The sequence below is a fragment of the Telmatherina bonti genome (assembly GCF_933228915.1).
Source record: "Telmatherina bonti genome assembly, chromosome: 16".
Taxonomy (NCBI): Eukaryota; Metazoa; Chordata; class Actinopteri; order Atheriniformes; family Telmatherinidae; genus Telmatherina; species Telmatherina bonti.
The window spans coordinates 32511586-32533305 of record NC_136614.1 but is presented as its reverse complement, the minus strand read 5'-3'; the positions used below and the strand labels follow the sequence as shown (position 1 = coordinate 32533305).

Here is a 21720-nt window from a genome sequence, read left to right as displayed (position 1 = left end):
CAGGTAAAGGAATCACTCCGGATACTATTTATATGTTTCAATAACACATGAAGAAAATAAGAGCTCTGCAGTTTTCATCATAGGAAGAGAACAACACATGGTCCTTGGTGGAAGTTTGAGCTCTCCAAATGCTTTTATAGTTTAATTTAAAGCAAAGGCGCCACCTGAGCTTGTAATATTCTCCACAAGAAGCGAAAGAACAAGAAAACAAGGTTTGTTTTGGTCTGGTCAATTCATACTCCTCAAGAAGCTTCATCTGTGGGAAAAGGGATGAATGCATGGTGGAGGGGGAGGGGGATGTCATTTTATATGCAATGAACAAGTGACCCAGTTATTTCATATTTAAAGGAGAAACTGTGTCGGTGGAATGGTGGCTTTTCCAGACAGCGGTGTCTTTTAACCTTTTTCTACATTCTCACCACTTCAATCGGCTGTTTGGGGAAATGTGAACGTGCCAAATAAATCCTGATTCGGACCAAAGAAGTGGACTCGGTCCGCCTACAAACGCAGGTCTCCGTCTGTTTCAAGCCGACCAAATACAAGAAGCGGACTACCAAAAAAAAAAAAAAATCACTTCCTGCATTTGGCGGAGCATTGCGATGTGGGTAAATCTACAGCGATGGCGTTAAGGGTGCTCTGCCTTGCCCGGTGTTCATACTGCGTCCATTGTTGCAGTGGATTTCTGCAGTATACTTACATAAGACACAATAAAAACCCAAAACAGCCATAGTTTTGTGCTTCGCAACAGTTTTCTTCTTCTTCACGCAGGTCTTGTCCTCTCTTTTGCTAAATACCAGTGCAGCGCCACCTTTTGTGGGAATGGGAATATATTATTGTAAAGGTTTTGCGCGTCTGACCAAAGTGCAGCGTGAACACGTCTGAATGGATACACCCCCCTACAACTGAGCCGAGTTTCCAATCGGACCGAGACTAGCAGACTCTCCCGATGTGAATACACCCTAACACCATCAGTTTCAACCTCCAACAGAAGAAATGCAAAAGCGGCGACTTTCTGCTTCATGCTTTTCTGCAATATTCACGCCCATCTCAAATGTCAACCCCATCAGCCCCATGAGAAGAAAGTTCTGCTCAGCTGATGTGTAAAAAAACAAGCTGCAAGATGCCCCCCCCCCATCCATGTCTGCGAGAACAGAATGACGTCATTTTGTTCTCGCAGACTCGAAGAAAAAAAGTTCTTACTTCTTGTATAGGATGAAAAGGGCTTTAGAACTGTCTGGTTGCCGTTTTTGCCTTTCAGACACACTCAGGGTAAAATTCTTATTACTGGTCTACTGAAGACCATTCCAGGTAGAGCAGGTTGTCCAGTGACTGGAAGGTTGGTGGTGGGAGTCCTGCTCACTCCGATTGTGTCTTTAGCTGCGTTTATATTATATTTTTTATTTTAAAAAATCAATATGTGTAAGTTTTGACAAACAATGGTGATTTGCAGGTGTTTCCATTGAACAGAGTTTGGCGCTTTAGCCTCAAGTCTTGTCAAATCTTGTTTGACAGCTTATGCAAGGTAGCCACGTGGCGTTATTTTAGGGTTTTCTACTTGCTGCGGAGAATTTGCTACAGATTTTCAAAGATTTTCTCCATCATTTTCTTCTCTAAAGTTTTTAAATTTACTGTTGTTTGTTCCACATCAGTTCACTTAATGGAAATGAACTGGTCCATGACCCCCCCATGTCACGTCCGGGGACACGTAAATGCGGAAAAAGTTTTTCCATTACACTTTTGTGATATATTTCAACATCGAAACGTCTGAAAAACCATCTCATGAGAGCATGTTTGAGACTTGTTTCAAAGTGTTGGTGTTTCCATAAGCAATTTTTATTGCGATAATTATTTTTTGCGCAATTCTAAGGCTAATGGAAATGCATCTATTGTGTCCCTGGAGAAGACATTTCACTTACAACCAATAGGTTAGCTATTATTGGTGGCCATGTTTCTGTTCTCCTGGGCAGCTCTGGCTATAGATTATCATCCAGAAGCACAAATGAGGACTGAATGAATGATGGATTCCATTTAATGCGCTTTGGGTGCCTTGAAATGCACTATATAAACCTAATCCATTGTTACAGGAGAGTGGGGGGTTGAAAGAAGAATTGAAACATTGAAAGGGGAACTGGTGTAATGCTTTAAAATGATGCAGACACTAGAGGTGAATTAACTGTTGCCTCATGTCTCAGTTTTTCTCATCAAGCTGAGAAAAGAGACGCAGCAACACCCTTCTGATCTGAGATAACAGCTGACGTGGGCAGCGAATACTTCCTCAAACTGAACTGCATCATCACTGAACATCATTTCAAGTCCTAAATGTTAAACATTTATGTATTTAACCAACAGTTAAAACACTTGAAGTGTTCATAAACACAGCACAGCTGAACAACACAAACAGCTTAGAGGAGGAACTGGACTATCTGTCCATGAAACCACAGGAAGAGATCCAGTCTACTGTAGTAAACACAACAGGCAACATTAAACAGACATTATCACAACTATGCCTGTTCCTACAGCACCCAAGGCGGCACTCCTCATCTTTGAAGTGGAACAGAAGGACACAGATAAGAACAACCACAGCGAACAAAATGCACACTGTTGGCAGTGCCGCGGACCTGTCCGCCAGTCCAACTTTCATCCAATTACCAAACAAACCTCCAACTTATGATTGTCTTTTGGATTTGAACCAACTAGTATGCAATTTTCATATTCAAAACTTTATTATGCTGGTATTTGATGATGTTTTTAATCCTTAAAAGTCCATTAAATCACCAAGTCCACAAGTTGTTAACTGTGGGGTGAATGGAGAAGGACCGCAAAATAAATGCCTGAAAACACTATCAGGTATTTATTTATTTACAGCCCAGCTGCGTGGTGTCATGCTTTGTTTTGAGACCACATATGGTAAATTCACAATAAGTGATCTATAATAACACCATTATTTATTAGGGCTGTCACGATATGCTTTCATCCTGAATCAATTTAAATTTCAAGTCTCATGATTTTTCAATATTGCTGATTTTTATAGACAAAAAAACAAAACGAAAAAACTATCTACAAACTTTTTTTTTTTTTACCTTTGATTTTTTAAATTTCATTTAGGAAGAAACAACACAGTTGTCAGATCTTCATTCTGCTGCTATAATGCCCAAGATAACAAGTAAAGACATCAATAAAAACAAATTTAAAAAAAAAGACAAAAAGTTTTATAGTGGACTATTTTTATTTGAGGAAAAATGTGATTTTTTTAAATAAAAAAAAAGGAAAAAAAAAGAATAGATTTTAAAATTGTGAAGCAAAAAATCCCAATTTTCACTTTTTTTTTTTTTAAAATTATTCGATGATTCTTATTTGATCACATTTTTTATTATAAAAGGAGAAAATCTGTTGCTACTATGTTGCCAAGCGACGTCTATTTTGACCTGGAATTATGATTAAATCACTTCCTGTCAAACTTTCCAGCAATCAGACTGATTAAATTAATAGTTACGTCCGATAAGGAGCAGCAAAACATCAGTGAGCAGAAAGTTCAAATCCAGCCTGGAAAGAACAAACTGATGGTCCTCTGTGTCTGGAGTGAAGCGAGGATGATTTTAATGCACAGTAGCACCTAAACTACGCGTGTTGCATCCTGTTTTGTGAGGATGGCAGGTGAATAGTACCAGAAATAAGTGTAAATAGCAAAGAAAAAAAAACAGCTGGTGGGAAAAGTGTAAACGTAACTTTTTTTTTTTATGCAAAGGGAATAACAGATAAAAGGCTATGACAACTACCATCAGAAATAAATTCAGTTTTGTTGTTTTAATTGGCCTTTAACGTACATCTACGTTACATCTTTTAGCCTCATAATGTGAAAAAGTAAAGCATGGAAGTCGACTGGGATTAAAGGAGTGGAGCGTTTACATGCAGAGGAACCAAAACTAGCGAGAAAATATGTCGGCGTTTTAAGAGTTAAACATTTTAAAATGGAACTTTTTTTTTAACCAAAGAGCTGGACCAGTGAATCTGTGAATGAGAGCAGGGAGCCAGTTTGCTGGCCAGTGAGAAACCAGCAGGAAGGCAGCGGACAAAGCCTTTGCAGCTTTCTGTAATAAATCTGTGGGTCCGTTTACTCCAACACCACTTTGGCATCCTTTCAGTCAAAAAAAAGTTTTTTATTCAAGTTGGATCGACTTGCAAGAAGCAGCGGCTCAGAATGCATGTTCACGCCGACTTTCTCCATCACCAGGCGCCGGTGATCAGAACGGCCGTGCCTCTGGAAGCCAGCGCGCCACACGGCTGGGAAACAACCACAACTTGGTGTGCAGTTTGCATGATCCTGAATCTTTCCGAATCTCTGCATTAATTTCATAAATCCAGTTTGTAATCGATCAGAGTGTGTTGCCGGAGTGGAAAAGGAGGAAGTCGGAAAACCAGAAACGGAGAGCAGAGTCTATTTTTACATCCTGACAAGAAGAAAATCCCACATCACATCATTTCAGAGGGGAAAGAATGAAAATACTCCAACCACAGGACCACCACATGGCTGAGGCCAAAGTCTCATCCCAACTTTAAAAAGCTAATAACAAAAACTCTCCCATGACTTCCACTGCCGATTATTTATTATGAGCCGAGGCTGAAGAATATCTTAGTAATAAAAAGTTACTTAATGCTACAGACTCCATTATACCTGCAGAAATCCTCACGTGATTCGCTGACAGCTTCTAAAATTATTTCCAAAAAGGAGTAATGAGTGTCAGACATGTGTCTCTGCACAGAACAGGAAGATGGAGGTTAAATGAGCTTTTTCTGTCAGCTAATATGCAAAACATGTATGCTGCTGCAGAAAGACTTTCCTTTTCCTGCTGCTTGTTTTATAAAGCATCAAAAACATTAAACGTGAGTTTGAGTGGCGCAAAGTAATTACAGAAAGTCATTAAAATAACGTGAAATTGTTAAAGAGTCAAGCCCTAAACTGAAGTGCAGTTCAGACAGAGCCTTTACGGTCCTGCAAGACACGCTGAAATGCTCGACCAGATGTCCAAAAGCTGACGGAGTAATGAGTGAAACAAGAGTCCAAAGCTTTCACACAGACACCGTCCTGGTTCTGGATCTGGTCTCAGAACCTCACTGCTTTCATGCCAACTGGCCCACGTTCACACCACTTTAACCACAACCAGAGGGGGATATTCCTGCTCCAGGAAGTAAAAGTGCTGCCATGTACATTTAGAACAGGTGTTTTCACTAACAGGCTGGTTTACCTGGTAAATAAACTCTGCTCATTAAATTCAGCTGGTTTGGTGGAACGGGACTTTTACCTTCTGGACCAGGAATTTCCACCTCTGATCACAACCAAAGTGGGAGGACTTTACTCTGCACAACGGAAACAAGCAGAAATTCATCATTTCTTGACGGGAGGAGGAAGAAATGCCGACGTGAGGAGCTGGAGGTGGGATTTTAACTGGACGACAGCCTGCCGTCACACACCATCAGCTCCGTGTTTACTGGCCGGTCTGGCCACAGGCTCACGGACGTTCAGGTGACACGCCGACCTTTCCCTCCGTGTAAACGGCCACAGTAACAATTCTTTAAGCAAAATGGCAGAGAGCAGAATAAAACGTTCACCTGGAGACGACCAGGATCCGACATTACGGCGAAACTAACAGCTGCCGGATCAAGAAAAGGAAACAAACACTGGGCTTGTTTTAGCAACCAGGAGAGCTCGGTGGAAGCTAAAGGGGGCTGTAGTCTGACTCGCAGCTCTTCTCTGTTTACAGACGAGGCGAGTTGGGGGGGCAGAGGGAGGTGTGGCTCACGACAAACTTTGTTTTGGTCTGCGGTGACACAATTTGGCTGTTTGCCACTTTAACCATCAGCTTTCAGGACCAACTCTCTGTGCTGTTTAGGTTTACTTCCACATTGTGATGTCCTCCCACTGAGGCTCTGGTTGAACTGGTGTAAACTTCCATGAGGAAGGAGAGTCTCCTGGCTGTCCCATAGCATCTGCTGGTAAAGCCTGAACTACTCGGTGATAACTCATCACTGCAACTTCAGTGTTAACATCTATAAATCAGCCTGAGCAGAACTTTTCCTGACACTTTGCATCCCACATTCAGGAAAATAAACCTTTTATTCCTTCAGCAGTTTCTCCTGTTTGTCTGGAAACAATATGAACAGAAAACGACAGGAACACACAGATCTGTCTGACCTCCTTTAGCAGTTTACTGTCCCAGAAAACACACCGCTGCGTTGCTTCCTGTGTTTCTGTTCAGAGTGACGCCGCAGTTTTCAAGCCTTCAACCAGGAAAAGACAGGAAAACAAAGGCCATTGTCTCAGAGGAGGCCATGCGAAGAGTAAAGGGAGGAACAAGGAGCGTACAAACGCAGATCTGGTCTTCTGCATTTTCTTGCTAACAGAAGTTTTACACCAGGACGTTTGGGAGTGGTGCTGAGGATTCCTGGCATATCTGCTGCAGCAGTGAAACAGGGAGTCACTCTGCTGGTGGAACTGGAAACTGAAACACACCGAGTGTGCCTGCGCCGTTTCCTTTACAGAAGCACACACGGTTCAAAAAGAAGTACTTATTAACTTCTGACATCCCACAGTCCAGGGCATTTATATCACTGCCGTCTTACTGCTTTAAAAAAGGAAATAGGAAATCTACATGTGTTTGACAGCTCTCCTTTCACTGCAGGATCGATCAAACTATTTACTTTAAACTTTAAATAATGTAGCTTAAAGTGGACAAAACGACCATATTTTCATGACCACAAGGCGCACCGTATTAAAAAAGGTGCAGTCTCAGTGATGTGTTTTAGTGTGCAGGCATGGTAAAACATACCGGTACTCTAGCTTAAAACATGCTTGTGTGTGTTTTTAAAAGAAAAGGCAGCGGAAGAAAAACTGAGTTCAGTTGTGCTTTATTGAAGAATTTAGCAACGTTTTCATGTTGTTTTTTTGATCAATCGTCATTCACATCCATCAAAGTCCTCATCTTCTGTATTCGACATGAACAGCTGGGCGAGTTCTCCATCGAACACGCTGGGTTCATAAATGATGCCGGCTTTTGGGAAAGCTCGGACAACAGTGCAAGCAGACACGTTAGTCCAAGCATCCGCAATCCATTCACAAATTGTGGCGCCTGGCGCCGCCTCCCAGTCTTAGTAAAACTGCGTTCGCCATATTTCGTCTATCGCTCCCACGCTGTGGCACTTTGAACGCCCAGTTTATACCGATGTCCAGCGGTTGGAGTTCCTTCGTCAAGCCTGAATCGGGCCACCTCACCCTGTTTCCGTGGAAACTCAGCTTTGTGTAGCTCGTTTTCCTGCTTCCTCCACTTGCGAACCATGGACTCATTGATCTTGAATTCTCTCACGGCTGTTCGATTCCCATGTTTGTCTGCATAGCTGATAGCCTGCAGTTTGAACTGGGCTTTGTAAAGCGTGTCTATTTGCAGGTGCCATTTTAATGAGGGGTCATTAGCCAGACCGATGTTTTGCATAACGCACATACCGGAACTAGATGCCTTTAGCGTCTTCTTTCACGCCAACATTTCCCCCTTTAACGTTCTCATGCTGCCCTCTGTTACGTCCACCTTTTATCTACATAAGCAGCCTGTTGGAAACGCTCGCAGTCAGTCAGGCGAAGCGCTCATCAAAGTCACAACTATATTTACAGATTTCGGAAGATTAAGGCGCACCGCATTATTAGGCGTTCTGTCTATTTTCCAGAAATAAAAGACTTAAGTGCGTCTTATAGTCGCGAAAATACAGTAATGCAACTTCTTCATTTTTAAAAAGAAATAATATAAAGTAGATAAACAGAAGAGCTTCTAGGCTTCTCTGGACAAGTCTTCCGCAACGTTTCCATCGGGACAGTTGTTGTGTATCCAGGCCAGAGGTAAACCACTGTCTGTTCAGGGTGAAGTGCAAGCAAACGTTTGGGAATGCAGTGAAACACAACACTAAACAAGTTTAGTAAAGCTTAGCATGGAGAAAACACTGCATGAACAGAACTGGATTCTGCATTTGCAGGTGTGAAGCAGGAGGAAAGTATCTCTAACTGTTTGGATGGGATTTCTCGTTAAGTTTGTTTTCCAAATCTGGCATGAATTATACACATCAATCCCTAGTTTCATCTGACTACTGCCAGCATGCAGATTCATATGTGCTTTCCCTCCAACTTCCCTCCATCTTCTTCAGTTCTCGACACTTCGTTGATCTGAACTTTTTAGCACAGCAAACTTTCAATGCGCTTCCTTTCTGCGTGTCCGGTCCAAGTTCTGCAGATGGAAGCAAAACTTCCAGGTTCGCGTTTTCCAGTTGTCACAACGTTTCCAGGTAAAGACGTTTCGCAGAGTGGGTCTTACATAAGCACTTGACAGAGAGGAGGAAGTTGCAGGCGAAGGACAGAGGGGAAAGAAAGGAAGAAGGGGGGGTTTCCACAACGCCACGCAAGCGAGCCGACTGCCAGGCAGTCTGTCTAAATCAGTGTGATCAGTCAGTCTCTCTCACACACACACACACACACACACACACACATACACACACACACCACATAAAGAGGAAACTCATAACTGCATTCCTTCTGACAGATAGGTAGCTGATAGGAACGGCAAAGTGCTGCTGAGATGGTGGGATTGCTTTCTTTTTAATCAGTCACTGTTTTCTTCTTTAAAAGAGAAAAAAAACAACACCCCACACAATCCTGGAAGCCAAGCTTGGGAAAGTAAACATCTACATAATCCTAATCAATCACTATTAGCAAATTGTTTCATTAAATTCTTGTGGCCTGATTCTTGCTGGGGTGCGTCACCGTTAACCGCCATAAACATACAAACCTGTGAATGTTGTAGGTAGAAGAAGGTACTACAGGCTAGAAGTTGAGATTTTTGGTCTGTTTCTTGACAAATCAAAGTTTTTATTTTTCTAAAGGACGATAAAATGTACGGGGAGATACAACCAGAGCTGTTCCAGAGCCGGTACCGGGCTTCGGACCAGTTACTGTGTGAGAGGATGAAGGCTGACGGTGTTCTTGGGCTGCTTTCTAATGTCTACAGCCTCCCTACTCCATTGTATGCGTTTCTTTGTCTCAGTCCATAACATGGTTGTTTCTTTAGAAATGGTCTGATGAAGAAGAACTGAACTGTTCTTGTTGAGCTTTTTACCTTTATTTGTCTGTCTGTCTGCCTGCAACTGCATGCAAAGTCGGCTAGACAGATTTTCATTATGTTTTTTTCTTTCTGAAAAAGGGTTTTTGTCTAACTTAGACTCCAATAAAGGTTGGGAGTGATCCAGATCAGCATCTTGATGCAGGAATGTTGTGAAGGATTCTTCCTCATGGTGAGATGGAACCATTTTCAGTATATCAGTATTTAACTCTGCAAAGGCCAGAAAATATAGGAGAAGTTTCCAACGGGTTTCCCAAGATAACAAAGATTGATGTGGATCCTGGCAGCATTCTGGATGCTACAATCCAGACCAGGTACAATGTTTTGGATACTGCCATCCAGAGGAGGAAAAATGCAAGAAAACAAGTGAAGATATAAACATGTAACAAACACCACAATATAACCATGACACCATTAACTCATTATCAGTGGATCTGGAATCTGATAGGGGATCCATAGAAAATGAATGTTGGCTGGATTCTTTTTTATTTCTTTAACTTTTTTTTAAATTTTTTGTTAGGTGTCCCGTTATATCCTTCTCATACTCTGAACTAAAATGACCAGCAGCCAGATAATGTTCTGAGGAAAACTGCAGATGGCAGTAAAAAACAAAACATCTAGATTGATTTGAAGAACCTTCCTTCAGTCTGTTTGCACTTTACTTTGTTCGTGGACCAATCAAAATGCACAATGTGGCTCAGCTACAGCTACACACTAGAGACGGTATTCCTGAAAAAAAAAACCACAGACCAAGAAGAAGAAAAGCAGGATGAAGAAGACAACCTGCCAGGACCGAAAACAGAAATTCCTCCTCTTCAACTGTCTCCTTCATAGCAAGTAAACATTGGAGCAACACCAAGTTTCTGCAGTCTTTGGGTTTCTGGTTTTACTTCAATTTATTTCAGCATAATTTGTATAATGTCACTTCACGATGTCATGTCAGAGCTTTACAGACACAGTTTCCAGCCAGCTCATAAAAATAGACTAAGAAAAACCAAGAGACTGCATCCAATTTGGACCTTGATCCCCCATCCTGAGCTGCACCAGGCAACAGTGGATGAACAATACGGTAAACCGAGACCCCCAGTTTTCATATGGACCATAGATTTCTTCTTTAGTCTCCAAATGAACTGCTAATTTCCATGGAATTGGATCAGGGTTTATATAAAGCGAGCCGAACAGAACCAGGATGAACGCAGCCTGAATGTTGTAATCTGACCAGCTGAATGTGTGAAAGCAGCTCAGTTTGCTGCTCTTCCAATCGCCTTCTGGATTTGTTTATAACTATTGCTGGAAGTTTTAATGTTACCAGCTGAAATTGAAATCCTTTACAACAGCATCGTCTTCCAGTTTAAGCAGCGTTCACAGATACCATGCAGCGTTTGGAAATGTTTTACAGCATGTAAAAACAAGCGGGTTAGACTGAAGGGAAAATGGGTCAGAGGCTCATCTGTGTGGATAAACTGTCTCCCTGTCCTGTGGTCCCACACAGATGTCAGAAAGGAGGGAGGTCTGAATGTGTGATGGAAAAGACATGACATGGTTCTGGCAGCTTTCTGGAAGAAAAGCCAAACAGCCGGAGCTGCTTCGGTACTAAACCAACCCGCACTGGAGCTGCTTCAGCTGGAAAGTGGGGAGACAGCCAGACAAACCAGTTCATGTTATGAGTCAAAACATAACCAAGTAACTGCACAAGACAAATACATCCATCTGGAAAGTTTATAAACAAGACTCTCTGACTAATAATTATACATTTTCGATGATAATAAACCAAACCCCCAGGAAAGAGCAGCCTTCTGATGCATCTCCTCGTATCAACAATGTTTGGGCAAAAGCATAATTTCCAAGCTGTGCCAAAGGGGCGTAACTGCAGTATGGAAGGAAAACTACAGTCTATACTGGGGCTGTGCATCTTCACTGGTCTCACCACTTGACTGTCTTGCCAGCGATTCCACCTGCATCACTTTGTGTTGCATCCTTCATAGTCTTCATTGCTGCATGCTGCGACTTTCTTCATCAACCAATACAAGCAGTCAGATAATTATGGACTCCATGTTATGATTTCAGATATCAATCTGAATATCCTGATATTGACAAACATCATAAACATCAGAAATCTACGGGTGACGTCACGGAGGCTCCGCCCATCTTTTTTTTTTTTTTTTTAATACAGTCTTTGGTATTTACCCATGAAACGTCATACGGCCATAGTTCCCCCATATGGAAGGAGATCACTGCTGCCGTTGCCAAGCAACATCAGACACATAACTGATGACTGACACAACATTACACACATAGTTTTGTATTGTTATAGGGATAAAAAATGAGCGATATCGGTATATGAGATTTTGGTCATATCGCCCAGCCCTAGTTGTTGTTACGCCATTTATTAATATCTAACAGTTTAGTTTTAAGTTTTTTAAGTTTTTATACGTCACAAATAATATCAGAAGAAGAAATGTTTCCATTTAACTTTAAAAATGGTATGAATTATAGTGTGAATAGATGGTGTGACAGTGTGAAAAAGCACGTTCAGCGCCGATAGTCTGGGGGTCTCAGCTCGACTGGGCGGGAAATGTTGGACCTTGGTTTGGTTTGCTTTCAAGATGCAGTTTCCACAAGCAGATCAAACCACCTGCAGATAAAATGAACATTCGCTATGGGTGACAGTACCCGAAACAACCACTGCACAACCTGACAACAAGCAGGCAAAAGAAGGTTTTTTCCTGCATGTTGCCCTAAAACATGTCCGTCACTTCCTCTCTGGTTAATGTACATACACTGCCACACAACTATAAGGCTTTCTTGGCTTTGGGAGTTTATTATCCAATTTCCTTTTTGAGCAGGATCTGGATTTAAACTTTTATTTTACAGCTGTTGAATGAGCCAAGAAAGGTTTCATTTAGTTTACTCTCCTTGTTTCGATAAGATTTCATTTACTGAGATGAAGGCAGATGTAAAAGATGAACTTGGGTTCATACAACTTTTTCTTTTAAGCATTTGATCCAACATACATCCATCTGACACAATGACCAAGTATTGAAAAAAAAGCAATGCAATTCTGTGGAAATGATTAGGTTTCCTCAAGTTATTTATTTAGTTGTCTATCCTTTGCATGTCAGAAATGTGATTTCCTTCTTCTGGATGCAACGTGCCGACCGGTTTCGCTTTACACACACGCTAGGAAGCCAATACAAACAAAGCTTTTGTTTTGAACACACACCGTGATGATGCGACAAAGAGACACAAGAGGAGGTTATCAGAGGAAGAGAGGAAAAGAAAGAGAGAAAGAGACTGAGCAAGAGATGAGACAGGAGGAAAGATAAAACATGGTGATCACACTACAGGAGGATGCTCCATGGTGCTGAAGGAGCTGCTGATAGCGGGCCAATCCACGTCCCTTTAACTAAATGTTTAAAGGAAAAAAAAGAGGGGGGGGGGGTTTACATTTATCGCTTATTTATGCGTGAAAAGGTAACATGTATCAGTCTGTGCACAGCGGGGTTTTTATAGCAGCGTGCCATCTTACACACCCCCCGATCCAGTTAGGATTCAGTTATTAAAACAATTATCAGGATTTGTGTTTTGTCCTCAATCTCTGGCTAATTTTATACCATTTTATCTTTCATTCAGTATCCGTTGATGAAAGTAAGCAAACAAAATTTTCTCTGCTATGTTTTATTTATGTTAAACCTTAAATATTTCAAACATTGTTTATATTGGCTTTACATTTTTTCCCATTTAATCTACAGGAAAAATGTGTTAGCAGTAGCGAGGAACAAGGACTAACCTGGAGCTCCTGTCACATGTTTTGTAGGATTCAGATTATATATATTTTTAGGATTTAAACAACTTCCATGTGGATAAAAGTTGTCCAGGTCTTGTCTGCTCTCATCTCCATAAAAACCAAAATGTTTCTAAACTCTAGCCTTCAAACCCGAAGAGTAAATCTCACCTTCAGCACTAGGCCTGTCACAATAACAAGTCTTGCCATGCGATTAATTGTCTCAGAAATTATTGCGTTGGACGATAATATTGCTCGACTATTGTTGTCATTTCGAGACCATTTTCAACTAAAATAACAATAATGCCATATTAATACAATAATGCACCAATTCAAAGATCCACATACTTTAATTTCTACAGAACATTTAGCTCGATGTGCAGACTAGACTTATCCAGTCCCCTGTCTGATAAAACAGATCAGGATTTCTCCTGGGGTTTTGGCAACGTGGTTATCTGGAACATATGGTCTCTAAAACACCATGTAACACATTTACATAGTCTATAGCCAGCTCATTTAGGTGCACATGTTTGGACTTGACCAGAGGTGGAATGGTAAAATTTAATGTCTTTAAACGCCTTCATTGTGTCATTTTTCATTGTAAAGTTGTGAAATAGCCGTTTGTAACATGTATGTTCATCCAAACAATTCATTCTGGCTCTGAAATGTTTGCAACATTTTGAAAATGTCGCCTTTTTAACAATATTAAAGTGCAGCATCGCTTTACCAACCACGCTGTCTGAGTGCACGCCATCCTGCACTGTCCGGTTTCTATTTAACCTGTCGGTTAAAACACGTCCGGGATCGTGGACTGTCGGGAAGATGGAGCTCGCCTGTTTAAGGTCTTTTCTCACAGCTGGGAAAACTGGTGTTTTAAGTGCAGATGGAAGCTTGTTGTATTGTCGTGTTTAGTTAATATGTCTTAAAACAAATGTGACACAAGAAAAGAAAGAAAAATGAAAATTATTGTACAAACTAATTGTGCACATTTTTTCTCATCGTGCGATTAATGGATTTATTGCTTATTGCGACAGGCCTACTCAGCACCACCTTCCTGGTACCTCCTGCTGTTTACCATTTCCCACCCCGAAACTTTAGGAAACAGGAAACAGAATCATTTTTCTACATTTACGAACTGGCATGTTGCATCGTGATGAAACAGTGGATCGGTCCAACTCTAACCAGAACGTGATGCAACAGATCTCAGGAACTGCATCAAACGAGCACAGGATTAAAGTTTGTTGAGAGCCAATAAACTCTCTCCTTATCAGACCAGCGGCAGAATAATAAATCTGTCTCTCCTGATATAAAACATAATGTAATAACATCCTCATCCTCCAGCCAGGTTGGGTTAATTCACCCCCTAACAGCTACATTAAGACTCAGATGAGAGACCAGCACAAACCACAGGCTGGAAAGCACAGGATGAGATAAGGCTGAGGCGGCATGTTGGCATCCATCCAGCCATCACCAGGCGCTCCTGTGGCGAATGAGATTAACCTAAAGACGGCGCGGCGGTGCTACACTGTGTCCGTATGGGAACGTCAGCTCTTCTTCTACCAACGATCCATTAAGGAAATAAAGCTAATGCGTGCAGCTGCAAAGAAGTAGTGAAAACACCACAGTTTCAGCCACACGTATTGATTCTGAAGAAAATCCAGTTCGTGGAATGTCATCAAACAGCGGGTTGGTATTTGAAGCAGAAGTCTGGGGAAACACACACACACACACACACACACACACACACACACACACACACACACACACACACACACATAGCGCAAACACAAGCAAGCCTACTGATGAAGAGCAAACCAAAAATGCAGCACAACACGCTTATCCACTCAATCGACCATGGTGTCGTTTTGGCAGGTTCTGTCATGCAGTGACGTCCGTCTTAATTCCACAGTTTTAAGTTTAAACTCTCAGGATCAAAGCTAACTTCATACAACTCTAAATGCAAATAAAAACAAAAAATATAATCAAGCCATATTTATTTCCCAAAAGATCAAAGACTTTAATGCTCCAAGATCACCAGCATCCATTTCTGACCATCACCCGGTCCTAAGCATACAGAGATTCCTCCTCAATCTTCTGAATTCATATTATACACTGTAGATGATGGAAACTTGAAAGTCTTCACAGTTTTATGATGAAGAACATTTATTATTATTAAATTGTTCCACAATTTTCAGATTCAGTTTGTCTCAGATTGGTGAAACTCTGCCCCTCTACGAGACTCTGCCTCTCTGAAATGCTCATTTCATACCCAGTCATGTTACTGACCTGCAAATAAAAATAAAAAAATCGAATCAAGCCATATTTAATTCCCAAGAGTACAAAGACTTTAATGCTCCAAGATTACCAGCATCCAGTTCTGACCATCACCTGGTCCCATGCATACAGAGATTCCTTCTGAATTCATAATATTATACACTATAGATGATGGAAACTTGAAAGTCTTCACAATTTTATGATAAAGAACATTTATTGTAATTAAATTGTTCCACAATTTTCAGATTCAGTTGGTCTCTGGTGAAACTCAGCCCCTCTAAGAGACTCTGCCTCTCTGAAATGCTCATTTCATACCCAGTCATGTTACTGACCTGTCGCCAATTAACCTAATTAGTTGTAAAATGCACCATCAGTTGTTCTTTATTACTTTTCCAGCCTTTTTCTTGACCCTAATCCAACTTTTTACAGATGTGTTGCTGCCATAAAATAAAAGTGTTAATATTTTACATGAAATGGTCAAATATCTCTGTTTCCATATCTAACAGGTTGTCTGAGTTCTATTTGGAATAAAACAGGCTTATAATATGTTGTCATTTGCATTCTCTACACCATCCTACCTTCCATAAAATCACCAGTTCAGTCAACCCAGAGCATGTGCATTTCTGCATACCTCCAACCTTAAATGTCACAAACACAAACAGCAACTTTACATCGCAAAGCTGAGCCCAGAACCAGTTTTACAACATAACAGAGTCCCTGAACAAGTCTTGCTGCACTGAAACCACATTAACCACGGCCTGCACACCCAGCTATGTGCACAAGGTAGACATGAGACAGTAAGGTTAGCAGAGTTCCTCTGCATGCTGAACTCAAACTATAATGTGGGACACCTCAACAAGCTTCTTTTTCATTTAAAAAACACACACAGATGTCATAAGATAGCCTACATTTTGGTTTAACTAAAAGGGTTTCATGTATGACAGAAGATCTGATGCAGTCTGCAAGGAACAGAAAGAAAAGATCAAACTGTGATCAGCTTAAAGATTGGCAGAAAAAGCTCCACTTCAGTCTGATTCCTGGTTAAATAAAGCATCAAGAAGCTTCATCTACTTATCAATAACTCAGAGTCAAAAGAGGAAGTTACTTGTAGAGGTAAAATACATGTCAGGTACTTTTAGAGGTAAAAAAAAATAAATAAATACTGCCTGCCTGTCAGATACACAAAGTACACAACTAACTGCGCACAGCCAGATGGAGATGGGGGAAACAGGGAATTCCGAGCCATTCCAGTCCATTCAAACCAGTAAGTGGTTTTCCAGAGACCACGTCTAAACCAGTAAATGTAAGTTTTCTGTTCACGTCAGCTGAAACAGCAGTAAAATCCAGGGATGGAGGTGTTGTTGTCCTGCTGAGCAGACAGCTACGCGGCTAAGCTAACCAGCTAGCTCGCAGCTTTGCTAACTTTACCTCCCAACTGCTCCCAACACGATTTAACACGCTGGCAACTGCTTTAACGCCTGAAATGGGTTCAACTGGGCTTACTGGTTAAGGAGAGGGATTGAGAAAAAGAAAGCAGACGTTAAAGAAAATAAAAAATAAAAGAATTCAGCTGCCACATCATGGAAAACTCACCCATTCCTCTTCTTGGCAACGCCTCGCTCTTTGGGAATGTTCTTGGCCAGCAGCGTCGCCGCTAGCTCGCTTCCAACCAACCAGGTAGATAACCGCGACCACCCGCAGGTGCTTTTTGTAGATTCACTCCAGAAAAGCTTGTCAGCGGAGCCTTATATCCATTCGTCTGAGCCGGAGCAGCGGCAGCCTCCTGAGTCCTCTCTAGAAGATTACAGTGCAGGAAGTTAGCCAGGAGTCTCCACCTTTCTTGGACTCGCCTCCGCGGCTTTGCTGATGCTGACTGCCGCCTGCTTGCCGCCTGCTTGCCGCTTACGTGCCGCTTACTTGCCGCCTGCTTGCCGCTTACATGCCGCCTGCGTGCCGCCTCCTTTCCCAAAACACAAGCTAGGAGAAGTTTTAAAAAAAATATTACATGGGTCATTTTTCACAAAGTGTAATCATGAAGATGATCATTAAAAAGGAACAACAACAAAGAAATTAAACAGTATAATACAAGGGGAATCAACCAGTGATGTAGTTGTACAGTTTGTACAGATGTAAGGTTTTAGTATGTTTTAGGTTAGTACAGTACAATTTTTGGATCACATGAAAGTAAGTACATAGATGAAATTTTTTGAAGAGAGAAAGTTAGCTTTTTTTTGTTTCAGGTATTTCATTTTATGTATGTGAAACTTTGCTAAAATAATCAGCAAATCGATGATGATACATACATACATATATATATATATATATATATATATATATATATATATATATATATATATATATATATACATAATTTTTGGTGGAGTTAGAATTTCTAAAAAAATAAGTAGCAGGTCAGACTCGTTTAAAAGGAAATCCTTAGCCAAATGTTTCTTAAGATCTAATTGAAAGTCAGACCAGAAACTAGCTTGTAATTTAAACCAGGTATGTATTTGTAGATGAGGCTATTAACAGAATAATATATATGCACAATTTTGAAGACAAGTTCTTAAACCTTATCGGGCATAATAAATTTGTCAGGAAGAGTAAATATAGCATTCCACGTTTTATCATCAAGTGTCTGTTCCAGCCATCTGTATCTAGCAGGTACAATGGTTTTAGTAATGAGGAGTTTTCTTATGGAAGGATTGTGAAATTTCTTATCAAAGATGGAAAGTCCGTTCACTTTAACACTTTGTACATTTTATTTCATGTCCAAACTGCTGGTGTTTGCCCTAGGTGGGTCACACATGGGCCCCAAGTGGGCCCCTGGGCCTGTGCCCATAATTCCCATTGGATAATCCGTCCTTGCCGGTAAACCACCAATCACAAAACTTTCAGTTATGGTGGAAATTTATTCCAATGAAAGAATTATATTTGTAAACTTTGCAGTTTGAGTGGATTTCTTTATGATAAATCTTATTCTGTTTAAATGGAGCCATGTTTGTGGGCTGTGCGCGTGCCTGAGCTTGTTGCTCCCCAAGCAACTGATTGGCGGAAAAGACATGGATCAGGGGTGGGCCGCAGGTGTTTCTCTGCTGCAACACACCTGACACACATCAGACTTGATTAGCAGACTTCTGCAAGACAAGTTTGATCTGAGTCAGGTCGGATGCAGCAGGGAAACTCTGAACATCTGCAGGACTGCAGGAGTTGCCCACCCCTGAGTAGAAGGTTTTTATGGAGGCAGTGTGATGGTGTGGGCCAACCTCTCCACCTGCCTGGATCAAATAAGGCTTGTTGTCATCAACAGGAGGAAGTGTCACTGAAGTGGGATGGTCAGGGACAATCAGATGCTTATTAGCTGCAAGGCTAACGGTGTTGCACATTTCTTTGTCTTTATTTATGTGTACTTTTAGATAGACAAGAGAATAAATATGGGGATGTGATTCTGCAACCAGTGGCAATCCCACCTGTCTACAGTCTGATCTGAAGCTGTAGTATTCCTCCAATGTGACAACGCTCACCCACACAGAGAGGGGTTTGTCAGCGGCGACCGCCAGAACGTGACTTTTAGAAGATGGAGTGACCAGTGAGACCACATTGGTTGACTTGTGACAAATACTGCTGCAATCCCACGGCAGTGTGGGACCAGTATGAGAGGGTCTTGGCTGCAGACTGGAGAGTGAGGCGGGCCTGGATATTGGATGGGACTGGATGTCCAACCCCTGCCCTCTCAACATTTTTTTGATTGGTGACCAATGCGAACCCTAAACCTAACCCCTAACACCCATTGCCTTTCTAACCACATCCATTTGACATCCAACTCCGCCCAATATCTAGCCCCGCCCCATTCTCCAGGCTGCAGCCGGAGAAGGAGGTAGAAGACTGTTGAGGCTGTGTGTGGATCTTTCACTTCCTTAATCATGATGATTGGGCCTGCAATGGACTGGTGAGCTGTCCAGGGTGTACCCTGCCCTTCGCCCAATGACTGCTGGGATAGACTCCAGCTCCCCTCGACCCTTCATTGGACTAAGCGGTTAGGAAAATGAATAAATGAATAATCATGATGATTGTAAAACAAACTCTTAATTTGCCAATGTGTCATTTCTTCAGAATATTTTTGACATTGGCAGAGAAGATTTGGGCTTTTTTAAGGGCACAAACCACATTTTTCACAAATTGTGGCTAATTTCAAAGAGAAAAACACTTCAGGTAAGATTTACTGTCACAAAGAAATAATCCACCAAACACAAAATTCCTTGCTTTTGTACTTAATTTTTTTTTCATAAAATGCATACTTGAAAGCATTTTATAAAGTTGAAAAGATGCCATTTATACTGTATATATGTCATCCATCCATCTATCCATCCATCCATCCTCTGCCGTTTATCCGGGGTCGGGTCGCGGGGGCAGCAGCCTAAGCAGGGAAGCCCAGACTTCCGTCTCCCCAGCCACATTTGCCAACTCTGCGGAGGGGATCCCGAGGTGTTCCCAGGCCAGCCGAGAGATATAATACCTCCATCGTGTCCTGGGTCTTCCCCGGGGTCTCCTCCCAGAGGGACGTGCCTGGAACACCTCACCAGGGAGGTCCAGGAGGCATCCTGACCAGATGCCCGAGCCACCTCAACTGGTTCCTCTCGATGCGGAGGAGCAGCGGCTCTATTCTGATCTCCTCCCGGATGACTGAGCTCCTTACCCTATCTCTAAGGGAGAGCCCCGCCACCCTGCGGGGGAAACTCATTTCAGCCGCATGTATATATGAAACCATATAAACCTGATGCAGACATGCAGGCTGAGATCGCAGCTGGTTAAGGTGAGAATCCAAGCTGTCATTCAGCACCATGATGCTTATTTTTTAGCATCAAAATCTGAACTCCTGTCTTACACAAGCACGTTTTTCAGTGTGATAAAACGTGAGCAAGTCTCCCTCTTTGTTTCCTTGACTGACAAAGTAACGTGAAATATTTAGGACAAAACACTGTGAGCTGGAGGAAAGGAAACGCTACTCCTTGCTTGGCATCTTTGCAAAATCTGAGGGGGAAAAGGTGTGTTTTTTTAATTTGTGATGAGATTAGAGGGATTGCATTGCTCCGTGCTCGGTCCCTTTCTGCTGCTATGCAAAGCCTGGCTGCAGCTGCAGCGTGCACATGGGCACGCTGCCCAGCTTATCTGTGTGCCACCAGGGGACAAACTGTTGAAAAAGGAAGTAGTTGAGTGCAAATTCATTCTCTCAGGAGCCGCTTAAGCAAAACGTTGACAAGCTTTTAAAAGGCAATGCAAAACAAATTCTATGCAAATGTGTTTGACCGCTAAAGCGCAGCACAAACACTAGCAGAGCGTGGCTCATTGTTGGCCACACTGAATGACACACAAGCACCACTGGATAATGGGAATCACAACTGTGTGTGGCGGCCATTAAGCCAAACGCTTTGTTTTTTGTTTGTGCATAAAAGTGTAAAGTATGTCTGTATCAGCTACAGCCAGGCGAGTTGCTCGTCTGTGATCAGAAATTTTTACAAAGAATTGAGGAATATTGTGATAAAGTCAGAAAAGCAGTTGCTGTACAATTCCATTTAGGAGGGCCATATTTACTTATTTGTTGCATTAATCTGTGAAAAACACGTCTGAGGATGGTAACTTCTATCTCTAAGCAAAATAAAAATATAATCTGGCTCGATGCGGCCGTGAGGAAAAGCATATCTAGGGGATACGGCCACATCTGGACTGCCCAGACCTGGACAGGCCGGGCTGAGGGGCCATAAACCACCCAGACAAGAGTCATTCCCATGGCAACAATCCTGCAGAGCAAAAGTATGGAGGGTCTTCAGTGTAAAAATGAAATAAACTTAAAAACATGGAGTTTTGGTAAAGAAACGTACAGAAACAATGTGCATTAAAAAAAAAAAAAAAGAACTGGAAAAAGTTACAAAAAGAGGAATTTTTTTAAAAAAAAGTTAATGAAATAAATAAGAAAAACATGGTTGGGTAAAACAGATCAGATTCAAATAACTCCAATATAAAATGAAGTAGAATAAACATGACAAAACAGTTCAATTAAAAGTTTAAAAGGTTTTGAGCCTGTTTTTTTTCCCCCAAAACATCAGCTATCTGCAGTTTGCAAGGTTGGCACCAAAGGATCTCAAGGTCCGGCCAGGGCTCATGATTTCATAGGTGGTCACTGGTCACATAATGAAATGGCCAAAGACCATAAAGACATTTATTAACAACTAAAGACTGTTAAAATAAACTGTGTAAAATATAACTGGAAATGTAAAATGTCAATGATTTATTGTTTCACTGTTCAAACCAAATTAGGCTGGACGAACATGGCCCCGCACATTAACAAATTAAAATATTTTTTTGAAAAAACATCTTTAATACAGATCCTGTCCTCATTCATCCCCAGCTGCTGCAGCAGGTGTAGCGACACAAACTTCACCTGCTGCCATGATGGATAGCACCACCTTGTGGGCAAAGTGTAAAACTGCAACAACTTTTTTTTTTTTTTTT

The 21720-nt window shown here is 41.6% G+C and overlaps 1 protein-coding gene across 1 annotated transcript in view; it reads right to left on the bottom strand.

The window, feature by feature from the left end:
- Positions 1-16987, bottom strand: part of cd2ap (CD2-associated protein) — an 84683-nt gene extending 67696 nt beyond the window's left edge. The window contains exon 1 of the mRNA XM_079255991.1: positions 16804-16987. Within this exon, the coding sequence (XP_079112117.1) occupies positions 16804-16807 (4 nt within the window). The 5' untranslated portion in view covers positions 16808-16987. The remainder of the gene's footprint in view (positions 1-16803) is intronic.
- Between the last annotated feature and the right edge of the window lie 4733 nt (positions 16988-21720).